This window comes from Chlamydotis macqueenii, chromosome 2, assembly GCF_036417535.1.
Source record: "Chlamydotis macqueenii isolate bChlMac1 chromosome 2, bChlMac1.mat, whole genome shotgun sequence".
Lineage (NCBI taxonomy): Eukaryota > Metazoa > Chordata > Aves > Otidiformes > Otididae > Chlamydotis > Chlamydotis macqueenii.
This window is the reverse complement of record NC_141557.1, coordinates 94,859,130-94,873,227: the sequence shown is the minus strand read 5'-3', so window position 1 is coordinate 94,873,227 and position 14,098 is coordinate 94,859,130. Positions and strand designations below refer to the sequence as shown.

General features: G+C 41.6%; 1 protein-coding gene across 13 annotated transcripts in view; it reads right to left on the bottom strand.

The window, feature by feature from the left end:
• Positions 1 to 14,098, bottom strand: part of LOC104479324 (poly(rC)-binding protein 3) — a 524,839-nt gene that overhangs the window by 31,085 nt on the left and 479,656 nt on the right. For 12 of the 13 annotated variants that reach the window (XM_086740457.1, XM_086740459.1, XM_086740456.1 and 9 more), the window contains 5 exons: positions 11,802 to 11,933; positions 8,321 to 8,449; positions 6,015 to 6,158; positions 1,246 to 1,287; positions 671 to 746 (listed from right to left, as the gene is read on the bottom strand). In XM_086740457.1, coding sequence (XP_086596583.1) covers positions 671 to 746; positions 1,246 to 1,287; positions 6,015 to 6,158; positions 8,321 to 8,449; positions 11,802 to 11,933 — 523 coding nt within the window. The remainder of the gene's footprint in view (positions 1 to 670; positions 747 to 1,245; positions 1,288 to 6,014; positions 6,159 to 8,320; positions 8,450 to 11,801; positions 11,934 to 14,098) is intronic. The other variant, XM_086740467.1, reaches the window with a different exon arrangement.

Genomic DNA, 14,098 nt, shown 5'->3' with positions numbered 1-14,098 from the left:
ATCTACGTAGTGAAGTACAGTAAAAATTACTTACTGCAGGGTTAACTGACTTCTTCCTCTTGAATCAAGAATACAGCTTCAGCTTTAGTAAGTATGGACCAAATTTGCAATCTTTAATGTAACTACATTTTTATTGCATTTTGTAGCTATATCTGCATATCTAGGAGGAAGAGTCCCAGCAGTGCTGACTACAGATGCTCTTAAGACATTCTACTCTACAAGGAATTAAGGTTCCAGTGGGCCGTAATTTCTTTAATCAGTATTTCTGTACCACGATTATGTACTGCTTTCCTCTGTTTGATTCCTTCTGAACCATGTTACCTAACTAGAAATTTGGCAAGATGCACGCCCAAGTGCTTCACTCGAAACCAACTGGTACATACTGTATGGGTCACAATAACTTTACAAGGACTGAACAAAAGAAACTCAGGGCTTTTAGCCAATGGCACAAACGAAGCGGTTTTGATTAAATAAATGTAACAAACAAAGCACGTTTTAGTAATCATGAAGGGAACTGTAACAGAGGTACGGAAGGGAAGAACAGAGATTAATGTGTGAAAACAGAAGGATTGCTGGTCATTGACTACATTTATTATTAAAATGATGTAATGACCATGGGAAACAAAGCTGTTAAGAAGAAGGACATCCCCAGGGGGTCATGGGTACGTACCAGGGAAACCAGGGGTGGTCTGCCCAAGGGGAGTAAAGGGGGGATGCTGCATAGCCAACTGGTGAAGCTTGGTCAACTGCAGGGCAGGATGGGAAATTAGAACTAACCAATCAAATGGAATTATTTCAGAGCAGAGAAACCATCTTACATGTTCTAAAACTGGATTAAGTAAAATTATATTGAGAAAAAAAAAGGTTTAATCATTCATTCTAATCTACCTTAGAGAAAAAAGAAAACCAAACTGGTTATAAATGACATCTCTACTGTTATTACATGTAATGGCTATTGTTAATATTAACTAACTACTGTAGAATTACGTATTAAAAGAACTCAAATATATTGCATGCAAAAAAGACCAAGATAACTGTCATTTGTTCCTGGGCCATTGTACTTTCTAGCAATTATTACACAAGGTAAAAGATGCAGCTGAGCTAAGACTTGGCTACACAGTGTGTTGTTCAGGATAGGTGTCCTTAGGCCGTGTCTTTATTGCTAACTGTAGAAAGCAAATGTTGCCCGGAACAAATAAGAGGGAGAGGAAGAAAAAGGGAGTAATTTATATGCTCTGGACTCACGTCTGGATGAGGGATGGCATACTGCCCCTGAATCGTGAACGCCTGAAAACAAGAAGCACAGTAAGACACAGGTCAGTCAGGTGGGACAAGCAGCGTTCCTGTTCTCATCAGAAAAGTTCCTCCTGGATCCCCAGGCAAATGCCACCCACATTGTTTTCAAGGCTGAGTGAAACTTAATTGTCTTGTGCTGCTTGATAATGCTTGGCATGGTATGGAAAGGTCTCTGTCTGGCTGCCCACGCACCCCTCGCAAACTGGGGATGCCAAGTGCCTCTGCCTGAGCTCTGATGACCTTGATCCTCAAGACCTCTCTTTAGCCCAGCTCTGTCTGCTGGGAGCAGAGCTGGGGACACTGTGGTGGTTGAGGAGCATGAGGTGGTTGCCACTTCCCCTCCCCACTGCCCCATGCGCCCAGTGCCACCGATGCACACAGGGAGGATGGAGTAGACATGCCTGAGGGATGCCCTGCCCAGCTGCTATCCAGCTCCCAACTGCTGTGTGCAGGGACACACGCCAGCCGGCTCTGAGCCACCTCGTCTGGCTACCAACAGCCACAGATGCTCAGTGCCAGCAAACGTGTGCCCCAGTGCACACCAGCAGGTACGTGAGCACACATGTTGGATGGCAGCCTGTCCTGCAGCGCCTGGGCATGGGGCCAGCATGCCAGTTTGGAGACAGGAGCGTGATGGAGGACGCCAGCATGGTGGTTTTATCTTCCACAAGAAGCCAAATATCCTCCCTCCAAATCCAGCTTCTTTGCACCACAAGAGCAGTGCAAGGGGTAGAGTTTCTGGCATCCCTTCTGGCAGCCCTGGGGTGAGGTGAGGGAGGCAAAAAAAGCGCGTGAGCGAGGAGGGAGACGGTGGCACTCCTGGCACTAGTTAGCACAGCCCTTTGTCTCTCTTGCTGGCTCTGTTCAACTCTCTGTAACGGCCTACAAAGAAAAAACTACAGAGAGTTTGTAATTTTCTATTATATCCTGTAGGGCTTTTCTGAAAGGAATGGCATGTCAGAAAAATGTTAATGTGTTTGTGCTTAGACAGGCAGAAAAGCAGGACAAATTATAAAGTATAATATTTGTAGTGGGAGAATTATGAAGAGGAACAGAGCTGATTAGTTCAGTTTGCAAAACGCTTATTTGACAAAAGGCCTCTTAGAAAGTAATGAATCCTTTGCAAATGATAAAACAATTCATTTAATGGAGTTCGGATATTAAAACCTTTAATGCCTCAACTGCTTGATGCACATTGCTGCAGCAGAATTTCCCTTCTGGAGAAGAAACATTCCATTTACTTTTTAAATTAGTTATAAAGCAAGGCCACAATCCGGCAAACAATATGCACACAAGCAGTTTTCAAGCAGAAGCATGTGCGACTGGGCTCAACGGGATGCCCATGGGCTCACATGCATCTACGGGGGACGGCCATTCCTGATGGTCTATAAATGACAAGAAAAGGCTCCAGTCCACCAAAACAGGTGATCACTGCCATCAGAGGGTCTTAAGCAAACTCCTTTTACCAGATAAGGACAACCTTAAGGAGATGTCACACTGCTTTGCTGAGTGGGGGCAGCCAGCACAGCAGCAGCCGCAGGGAGGTTATAGCTGGAAAGGGCGCTGGGCAGGGGCTTAGGTTCGTGACCAAATAGTGGGTTTGGAAACCACGCTTTGGTCTCTGAGTCTCCGTGCTGGATCATAACTGTCCTTTCTGATCTTAGCTTTACTTCAGATCCAGCTGAGAGAATATTTTTTACCTGAGTGCTTCCCAAGCAGTAGTCTGCAAACCAGCAAGAAATCACCAGTGAACCTAACCGAAGTTATCCCTTTCCTCATCACTTCACTTCCTCATACTTCCATGTATACATCCGAGGAAGCAAACAAACTGGAGAAATAACAAAAGCAATGAACACTCAGAGCTCAGACTAGCTTTTATTTGGTTGTCAATGCAAATCATCAAAGCACCATGGAAAAGATGGGTCTTGAATTTAAAAAGAAAAAGCTCATAATTTCCTAGGCTGCCAAAAAGTCCTTTGGTTGATTTAGCTTGAGAAAAAATGTCTTTGACTGCTTTAACCCTTGACAGAGGAACTGTGCCCTTCTGAAGCTGAGGCTTACTAAGTACAAGCCTGGTAGAGGCTACGGAGACATCTGTACTGTAACGTTTCACTGAGGACATGAGCTACAGGTCTGCTTCTGTCAAAGTCAAGGCAATTTTCCTACTGATATACTGACATCAGTAACAGCAGGAATGACCTGTTCTACAAATCTTCCTCAATTTAAACCATAAAACTGCTATGAGACATAAAGCAAAGCTGTACCCTGTGAGTACCCATCTAAACACAGTGGGTAGAAATTTCCAGTTTGTTTACATCAGGCAGGAGTGCTGGATTTTTTTTTTTTTTTAACCACTGCATATGCTAAATATTGGTAAGGGGCAGAGCAGGGCAGGACAGTGCTTAGCTTCCTTTTAGCTCTGTCATGCAATACAGTATCAAAGAAGCACAAGAGAATTAAAAGGAATACTTAAATCAGAAGAACTCCAACTTGTTAAAGAAAACTAGAAATTTGATTTTGCCAGTGTTGCTTGACATGCAGACATTAAACAAACCAAAATCTTTCAAGATAGCTATGATGTAATTCAGAATGGAAAACAACTTCTGATCGTGTAGCCAAAAGGTTGGATGGAATTAACACTACTGATAAAATTTTATTTTCAGTATTAATTTCCACTTATGAAACCTGGTTAACGTGGCTTTTGGATGCCCAAACACACCTTAAGCATTTTCTTAAAAAGTCTGTTTAGTCAGAGCACACAGAAATTAAAAGCACAGAAAGTTTCTGTCTCTTACACCCTTTCTCACATCACCAAGGTTGTGTTAGGAAAGTGAGAATACTTTTTCACCTACTAGAACTGAAGCTGACCAGAACTATTAAACCTTAAAATAAGACACTTTCAATTATTTATACAAACTGCTCAGAGCACTCTGGCAAACAGTTTCAATACTTCTGAGTAATCATATACAGAGACAGTCTTTGAAGGCAGTGGCAATTACAATACTGGTAACATGGGCGGTTGCATATATACACACATATTTCTTAAAGGAAAGCACTGCAGTGTAAACTTATAGAGTAAATTATTCTGAACTTTCAGTCATAGATCAATTTCTGATAAATTATTTTAAATTTCAATTTAACTTTGATCACTAAGAAAGCAGATTTCTTATTTTGAAGACAACTAAGAGTGGTAGGCTTGAACACCAGGAATTGAAAGCTACTACATCCGGATTATGAAAATTTGGATATACACCACCATGTATCATTACAGAGTAGAAGGTAAAACTCTGAGACAAAAATTCAGAGAAAGGTCGGTACAAGGGCCTGTCAGAAGCAACGGTGCTTTGGCGTATGCTTGAGATGCGCAGGAGCTTCCTTATAAACCAGCAGATTATGGTGGCGTGTGTCGTCATACCACCAACCATACCAACAGCACCTTGTGCCCTCTGCCCCACCAACAACTTTGTGTTCAGCTTCTCATATGACCTCCAAATTGCCTACTGGGGTGAGACATGGTCTCTAGGGCTGCTGACACAGCAGCCCACACCCCACGACAGGGTGATGACCTGGTCTGGGCTAAATGGGATGGGAGGTGGGATCTGCCAGCAGATATTCAGCCACCCAGGTGAGTGACTCTTCCCACTGGGTAACTACTTCAAAAGAGGCCTTGCCGTCATCTCGGGGAAAAGGTTTGGCTGGGCAGGGGTGCCTTACTGCCAGAGAGCCTTCACATACGTGAATCCTGAGTAGAGAGATGGCTGCCTTCATCTAGGCCAGATTTAGGAGATCAGTCTCCCTTTGACTTGGGCAGGGCTTGCTGCATCTCACTTCTCTACCATTACACATATCTGGGCAATGCTGCTCTTAGCCTGTTGGCTATATGGGTCACGCTGTGAGCCTCCTGTGGTGTTTTTAGGGTACATATTAGTTGCATTCATCACGGGTTCATCAGTTACTAAAGCTGCGTTCCCCTTACAACAGATAATGGGAGAGCAAATTGCCACCTGCCTCAGCGGCATGCTGCAGACCCATTTCAGAGCATGATAAAAGACAAGGAAGCCTTTCGCACACGGGTCACATTGCACGTGGGTTCTGAAGGCAGATGAGAACCCTGATGGAAATAGCTAAGATGAAGGGGGAATTGTCAAAACTTCACTATATAAAAAAGAAACAGGAACACTGCTATTGTTTTATCAGTCAGCCTGTGGCACGACACAGTTGGGAAGGTCTACACTTGCATGTATGTAGTTTCTGTAACCTCAGAACCCCATTGCTACTTGGTCCTGACGCAGAAATTATATGGTGTAAAGATCTACTGCAAAATGCAGTATTTGGTCCAAAAATTATGAAAACTATGAGAGAAAAACTATACCTTTCATGAGCAGAAACAATCTGCTGTTTGGTCATCTCCGAAAGCTGACAAAACTGCTTATACTGCTAGTGGAGCTGCAAGTTAAGAGTGAAAAAGCCAGTCTCTACAATAAGCAGTTTTGTCCCACTCAGGGAGCACCTGATTTGGACATCTCTCAATTTGCAGAAAGGCAAACTTTTCTCAATTACAGAACTTAATTTTAAATCTTGGTAAAATACCAGTCATCACAATTTTGCATCAAGTTTGCAATGCAGTGTTCTCCTTTCCCACAAACTGTAAGCACACAGAGGAGACAAAGCACATCAATACTATACCAGGCAAAAAAGAGTAAAAGTTGAAAACTAACAGGCGCTGGCTGAGGTTGGGCCAAGACGGTGTGGTTTCCAGCTGAAGCCAAAATGGTGTCTGCTCTTACCTGGCCACCTGCAAAAATGATAGGTGCAGAGGCAGGTTTGGGACGATAGGGGATGGTGGCACCTTTGGGTGGGGACTGCAGACAAAAACACAAAGTGATCAAAATGCAGAATGAAGCAGAGCTTGTATTAAAAAAATCACTTCTTATCTTGATCACCTCAGACAACAAGGCATGCAGCTAACCCAGCCCAGCCTACCCCAACCTACTCTCCACTCCATCAACCCAAAAGCAAGCCAGAGGCCAGTTGTCCAGGCTTTGAGGGGAAGAGCTGAGGTCCCAACTGCACAGCCAAAAAAGGCAGTGCTGGCACTTCATTACTGTTGGACGAAGCTATGAAGCTTCATTAAGCATAGCAAGGCACTTCAAGAAACATGGGCACAATTCTGAAATTAGTTGATGTTTTGGAAGAGTCCAGCCTGTGCTCTCTCTTTGTTAACACAGAGCACATCTCCTGCTTATCAATCTTTTCTACACTGCTACACATCAAGGTTTCTTGTTTTACCAACTCAATCAAGTCAGCTGTTCAATTGCAGTGACAAGTCTGTTCCTGCCTTTCCTCTGACTGAGTTGTAAGGCTGGAGAAAAATCCTTCCGGCTTCAGCAGAAGCATAAACATGGCCTTCGTAACACATGAAAAGGGAGTTTGTTCCCTGCAGCCCAAGGCAAGGACCCAAAGGGAAAACCCCTGACCAAAGCTAATTTTTTCCTTGTAAATAAAGCAGGAGCATGTATCTGTAAAAAAATGCTTCTAGCTGTCTGTCCAGCACCTAACAGAATGGTGCCCTGATTTCAGTGCATTAACTACAGCTAAAGAAGGTAACAACAGTATCACTTCTGTTAATTAATATAATATAATTAGCTATTTCATGTCAATGAAAGTGGGTTTTTTTGCCAAATCAAATATATGTTACAAATTAGAGCACATTCATTTTCTTAAACGTTTGAAGCAGCACACTGTAGTTAAGTCAGTGTTGTCTTAGTGCTGATTGTGATTTTCCTAACACTAAAATTAAGTACTTCTTATGTTAGAACTGGTTATTTTAAAAGTGGCTCTACCTGTGGGAAAATAGGACCCTGTCTCTCTGATTTTGGGAAGTGGCTTCTCTCATCTTCTTTAGCAAATAAGTACTGATTCCACAAATGTCACTTGGACAATAGACTGCACTCTGTATTCACAAAGCCGGTAACTATCGCCATCACATACTCCATCTCTAACAAACTAAAATTATTCCTTAATGTTATCTTTCTGTTCTCTTGCATTTTTATAAAGTAATTCCTTCCTCACAGTAGTCCAGCAAAAACTGAAGCAAGAGCCACTTTTCCCCAGTAAAACACTGGGGATTTACTAGTTTTTATGCTTTTATTTGCATTAGGCTGGACGACATTTTGATGCAAAAGCTGCATGTCATTTTGATGCATTGCATACTTCGAAACAGCCAATAGCTGTAGTGCTGTCTCAAACACTCCACTGTTTCTCCCCTCTCTAAAGAATAACAGAACAGTAGGGTGTCAGAGACCATCATGAGATAGCCCTTGACTAGACTTATGTAAAAAAACCAAACCAAAATAAAACAACACTGAAAATATTCCAGCAGAAAATATGATAAAAGCAGAGATGCTTCATGTTCCTTGTGCAAAATTATGCTTGTGGTGTCAAAAGATTTAATTTTGATTTGCTGAAATACTTTTTTCAAACTTCTATTCAATTTAATCAGTTGAGAAATATACTTGCATGAAATTATGGGCATTTTCTGCAAAGGTTAAAATGCCCAGATTTTTATATAAATTAATTTTGTATCACTTAATCTAAGAGCTAAAATACTGCCATCAAAACGAAACATTCTGGCCTTATGCAATGACCTGACTACTAAGGAAACAAAAAGTCCTGGTAAATCTAAATTATGCTAGTCATAATTTCTTCTATTTAAAACAAGACCTAGATGTTTTCTGCCCTATTCTGCATTAGAATAAAATGCTTTTCTCTCAGAACGAGCCACAGCTCCATGCTGGACCTGGTTTGTTGTTCGACAACGTCATGACAGCCTTGGTCTTTGATTGCTAAACCCTCCTGGGAGAGGCTCTCAAGCACCAGGCAGGGCACAGTCTAACAGAGTCCTCTTGAAATCCCTGGCATCGGAAAGACAGGCAGCACCCCTGGGGAACCCAGGGCAACGGAAAATTAATAATGTGTTTGAGTACCTCCCCAGTGAGAGGTGATACGGCAAGCACCCACTTACCTCCAGCATAACCACGCATATTTGTTTCACGCACTGGATAATGGCATCGGGAGTGCCCGATATAGTCACTGCGCGCTCCGTCGAGTTTGGCAACATGTCCCCCGCTACCTGCACTTGGGCTCCTGTAGACTTGAGCAGAGACAAAGCAAAAAGAGTGTCACTGTCGGGCAGTCAACGGCACCTCACAAAAGCCAGTGATTCACTGATGTGATGGAGGGGATGCGCCTCTCAACTTTTTGTCTTTTCTTTGCTAGATACGTGGTTGAGTGAGTATGTGAACTTAGGCCCAGACAGGGTAATTGGGGTCTGGCAGGACATGGATTTGCCTGCTCAAGCCAATTTGCAAACACTCCCATGCTAGGAAAATTAGTCCTCAGTAGCTGTTAATGAATCAAACCATGACCTGAACCTCAGGACAAATCTTTTAACCCTCTCAAAGATAGACAGCTGCAATGCTGACTAAAAAATAAAAAAGGTGAATTGAAGTGCTTTTCAATAATAAAAAAAAAAAGAGAAAGGAAAAAAATACTGATAACTAAAAAAGGTCTGTTCATCAAATGAGTTGCAGATAAATGACTCTTTAATTTGACGGCTGACTTGCGTCTCTGGATGAAATCTGGAGCTGCCTTATGATCTGGAATATTTCAGGATCACACAGAAGCACTTATAAGTTATAATTAGTGTTGATTGAATATATGCACATCATCAACTTTTAGTTCATTAACAAACCCAAGGAGGTAATGAGCCAGTTTTGTTTTGTTTTGTTTTTTTTTCAAATTTGATCTTGGCACGAATGTATCTTAGTTAACCAAAAAAAAAGAAAAAAAGCCCAAAGAAAATAAAAAATACATGAGGCCAAAACAATCCCTGGCATTATTTCACAAACATCCTGGAAGACCTTTTCAGTCAATAAGGAAAATCCCAGGCATTTCATATTGAGTTAGCACTCTCACATATTACAAACAAAATCTATTCCCGACTGTTATTGCAATGCAATATTTTGGGCTTTTTAAAAAAAAGTATTTTCAGTAACCATTGACTTTGTGTCAGTCAGCAAGGAGTTAATTTGTTTTCCTGCTGGTTGCATACAACACATGCTATTCTTCTTTCCAAAGACTGATTAAATTACTGATTGCATCTTCTGTTCACTAGTGTTGTTTAAGGCCAGAATATAAATTCCTTGGTTTATAATACGCTTTGGAATTTTGCCATAATTTAATCACTCAGTCATGCTTTTATTTTCTTTTTTTTTCGTAATCTTATCTTGACTATAGTACTGCAATCCTACATGTTGTTCCTGGGTACATGACTGAAAGCAAAAGACCATCCCTCATGCAATTGCTGCGTGGTGTGTTGTGTGATGATGAAATTAGACCACATCTCAAGCTGGATGCTCCTTATTTCTCTGATCATATTTGCTGTTTAACGTACAGTTCTGGGTAACTGTACATCTAGCACAAAATACTCTGCCAAATACTGAAGTCATTTATACATTGCTTCCAGTGCCAATCTTGTTTATTCTTTGACTTTGATCAAATGTCAGCAAGGAAAAACTGAGTAGGATTTTGTCCATTACCCTTATGCTTAAGAAAATGTGCAGTGTGACTTCTCCCTACGTCAGCCTTATCAAAACACCTACTTGGCCAAACAATAGCCTCTTACTTCCTCGTACTAGACTAGAAGGTAATAGCTTCTGAAACCATGCTCACTAATCACTTCAGTAATTTAATGTACACAGACCAACAGACCAATCTCACCTTTAAAAATCTATGTCCTAAAAGCACTCAGTGCTCTGGAAGAGGTTACCAATATTTAAAATAAAATCCAAAGTATCGACAGCTGTGAAGCCTAGAGCTAAGCACTCACCAGCACACGGTTCACACTCATGCCTGCTCCTATTTTAACACAACTAAGAAATCAGCTACATTCCTGCTGCCTGACAGTTCTCCTGGACACCTAAGAGATCTGGAGGATCAAGAGAAATCATGTATCATGGCTGAGGTCTCCTCTGACCGTGTGCTCTGACAGCAGCTCTGCCTTCTCCACTGGCCACGCTTTAGCCTGGCTTCACCTGCTGCTTGCAGGGAGAGAGCGTGCAGCTGCTTCCACCCACACAAGCACCTCCTCCCATTTATACAAAGTTATCTGACAAAGCTTGTTTGCGATTAAAGAAAAAAAATACTTTTTATTTGCAGGTCTCAGTAAGCAGAGAGCCCCCTTCAAACGGCAGGGCTCTGAATGGTTTTCCTGTGAGTTTACAGCAGAAAACCTATGCATGTTTTCATGAACACAAGAGGCACATGGAGGAACAACATATTGTTTGCTTGGCAACAAAAACTCTGAAACAGCTTTTGGCAGCTCTGTCAGCTAATGGAAGTGGTACACCCTGCTTTTACTTCCCTGTATGCAAGAAGAGAAAAGATCATTTTAGTGGTGGCCAAATCCTGAAAGGTGAAGACAAGCCTTCAGAGGGAACTTTGTTAAAAAAAACTGCTGGAAAAATCAAGTTGGAATCCAAACAAAATACTTTGGAAGAACTTGAAAGTCAACAAGGATGAGACCCCAACAGTCCTCTATGATCACCTTTCCTTCCAAAACTACTGTAAACTAACATTTCATAACAAATGCCAGACATAAAATTTTTATGAAAGCATTTTCCACTCTTTCTTGACATTTGATCAAATTTTCTTTTATAGAAAAACATTTCCTAATGTATTTAATGTTTGAAATGAAACTTAAAAGCTCAATAAACCCTACTGTCTTGAATCAACATTTTAGATTAAAAAAGTAAGTTTCAATTTGGTAGAGCCTGTCAAAAGCTTTTGTTTTGACATAGTCAAATAAAACCATAGATCAGCATGTTATCTTGATATTCAACACCTCACTCCATGTTGGAATGAATATGAATTCAGAAGCAGTACTGTCACTTTCTCCAGAATAAAAATCCATTTTTCTGCAATGTCCTACTCAGATTTTCTCTACATAACTGAGCATGTACCTTATTTTCTTGTTTGAATGATTACAAACACTGGATCCTTGGCTTAGCATGTGCTATGATGTTACAGTCATGCATGGAAGAATTAAAACTGGCACCAAATAATAATTTTTGCACTTTATGGTTATATGAAAAAGTGTCTGCTAGCACAGCACATTGATTAGACAAATCTGGATTGAAAAAAAAAAACAATATATGTTTGGCATACATTAAATCAGGTCATCTGTGGCACAGTGAGATTAGAGAGGAGCTTTACACTGTAAAGCTATTTCTTTATTTCATACACAGTTTTTAGCTTCAAGGAAAGTACAAGGGTACAGCTGTGCTGGACTCCTGCTTTCCCCAGAGCAAGGCTTTTCGAGGCTTTTCACTCAGCACACGCTCATGCTCACGCGATGAGCGAAGTGCCGTGGATGATGCTGGCAGGGCATGCTGTGGTAGGACGCCAAGCTAGCCAGCGTCCCCGGCAGACATCCCAAGACTTACCTCCCTGATTTCCTTGATTTTGGAACCTCCTTTTCCTATAAGGGATCCACACTGACTTGCCGGGACGACGAGCCGCAGTGTTACAGGCGGTTTGCTTGTCACCGTGCTGTTTGTCATTGAAGCGTTTATATCCTGTAATCACAACATCAGTAAGAATCAGCAGAGGATGTGTCATTCCCAGCAAGCACTGAAGGGCTCAGAGCGAATGCCCAGGCTGTTTGTGGAGACCTGGGGAGTGTGTAACCAGTCTCAGTTTGTTTCTGTCAGAGGCAAAGCCACTGGCTAAGCCCGTGATGTCTTGTAAGCAAGAACTGCACAGGGAACTTGTGCTGGAGGAACTCTTTTGCCGTCTGTCATTGCAGGTCCATGCTGTGGGACCAGAGGACAGTCTCTGAGGCAAGACTAGGAGGAGGAGGTGGTATCTGTCACTAGACCAGCCGAAGCTGACGGAAAAGACACAGAAGCTTTTGAGTTCATAGGCCCACAAATCCTGATTTGGTCTCTTTTCCACAATCTAAATTAGAACATTTTTACTATGATATGTCTTCACATTTCATGCAATTTCTTGTCAGGTTTCATACAAAGAAAAAAGGTTAAAAAAGGGAATGGCAAAGAATCTGTGAATAATCTGAAGCAGAGAAAATCAGATTATTTTGATAAATAGTTTGCTGCCTCCCAGGTTTAATTTCTCTTCTGTAGCAGATCCATAAGTGTTTGTAGTGCTACATAATTTCTAATCTTTTTTTTTTCCATCACAGCTATGTTATCAGAGTACAAAGAGCTCAGCAGAACAATTACCCATATCCAGGTAATGTAACCTATATCCATGTATCTCATCATCCAATGAGACTACACCATACATTCCCATGAGCATTTCAATATACTAATTGTTGCAAGGTTTACATTGTTTTACACATATTTGGTTTGTTCAAAATCATAGAATCATAGAATCATAGAATGGTTAGGGTTGGAAGGGACCTTCAAAGGTCATCTAGTCCAACCCCCATGCAAGAAGCAAGGACATCTCCAACCAGATCAGGTTGCTCAGAGCCCCAATCCCTCTAAAGTCTTCATTACAGAGGAAAAGATAAAGTTTATCTTCCCGCTGATGGACGGGATGCTGTTGAGAGAGCACTTAGGATCACAAAAACAGCCACATGGCACCTGTCCAGCAACTCAGGAGAATCTCAGTGTGGTTTGCTAACACTAGTTGTGAGCTGAAAATACGATCTCATCCATCTGTGAGGTGGCATGGCACAGCTATTGCACCCTTCACAGAAATGCTACCCATAAGATTAGGACAGGCATGACAGAAAACATGCGTTTCATATTCATTTAACTCATTTACGATGCAACCAGAGTTCCAGCCGATAGAACTGATGTGATTTCCTACATTCTTTCTTCTCAAGGCTACCATTTGTTAAAAAAAAAAAGTGCCTATACTGTGGATCAGGACCACAAATTAAAAAAAAAAAAAGTATTTTAAATAACTCTGCATGCCTTCTTGAAGCAACGCAGAAAAGCTCAGTGACACCAGCACTGATTCCTGCAGTACCTCTGTATTTGTGATGGCAGCATTCTTCCATCCAAGAAATGGCTCGGTGTGACCTTACTTAGCATAAAAGAGAAGAAAAAAATCTTGAACGGAATGAGGCATTGCTGCACGCCACAAGACAGCTATCAAATCATTCCTCTCCCAGACAGTAATTCACATTTTGTTTAGTGCCTGTGTCAGTGAGAGATTGCAATCCAAAATAAAGCAAGAGGGATAACAGAATTTTGCAGCACCCATGAATTTGAAATAAAGCCCAAGCCATGACAATTTTTCAGCTGGAAGATGCCATCTCACTATATCATGTTTGTGTCACCTGGAGGCACACGATCAGCCAGACGTAGGTAAATAACCCTCTTCAGCCACCCAGCATGACACTGATAATGTCTCCCACTTCCATATCATATCTGGCTGGGCCTCAAAGCCTTCACTACACTTTTCACTTTCAAAAGCACTTCACAAAAATAGGAAGCTACTAGCCTCTTTATTTTCTACTCATCATTAAAAAAAAGCAAAAACTAAACATGCAGGCTCAGTAGCACACCCACAAGTTCCGCTTAAAAACACAACAACAGAGAAAGGAATGGAAAAAAATCCCCTCCAAAACTGCAGGCTCCCAGGTAGGGTTGGCTGGAAAGTTTCTTACGGAACAGTAGTCTTTCAAACTGGGACACTCCTATTTCTTTAACCTCTTACTGTCCGTGGCACTGCATCCACTTCCTCAGGGCTCTGGGAAACACTAGAG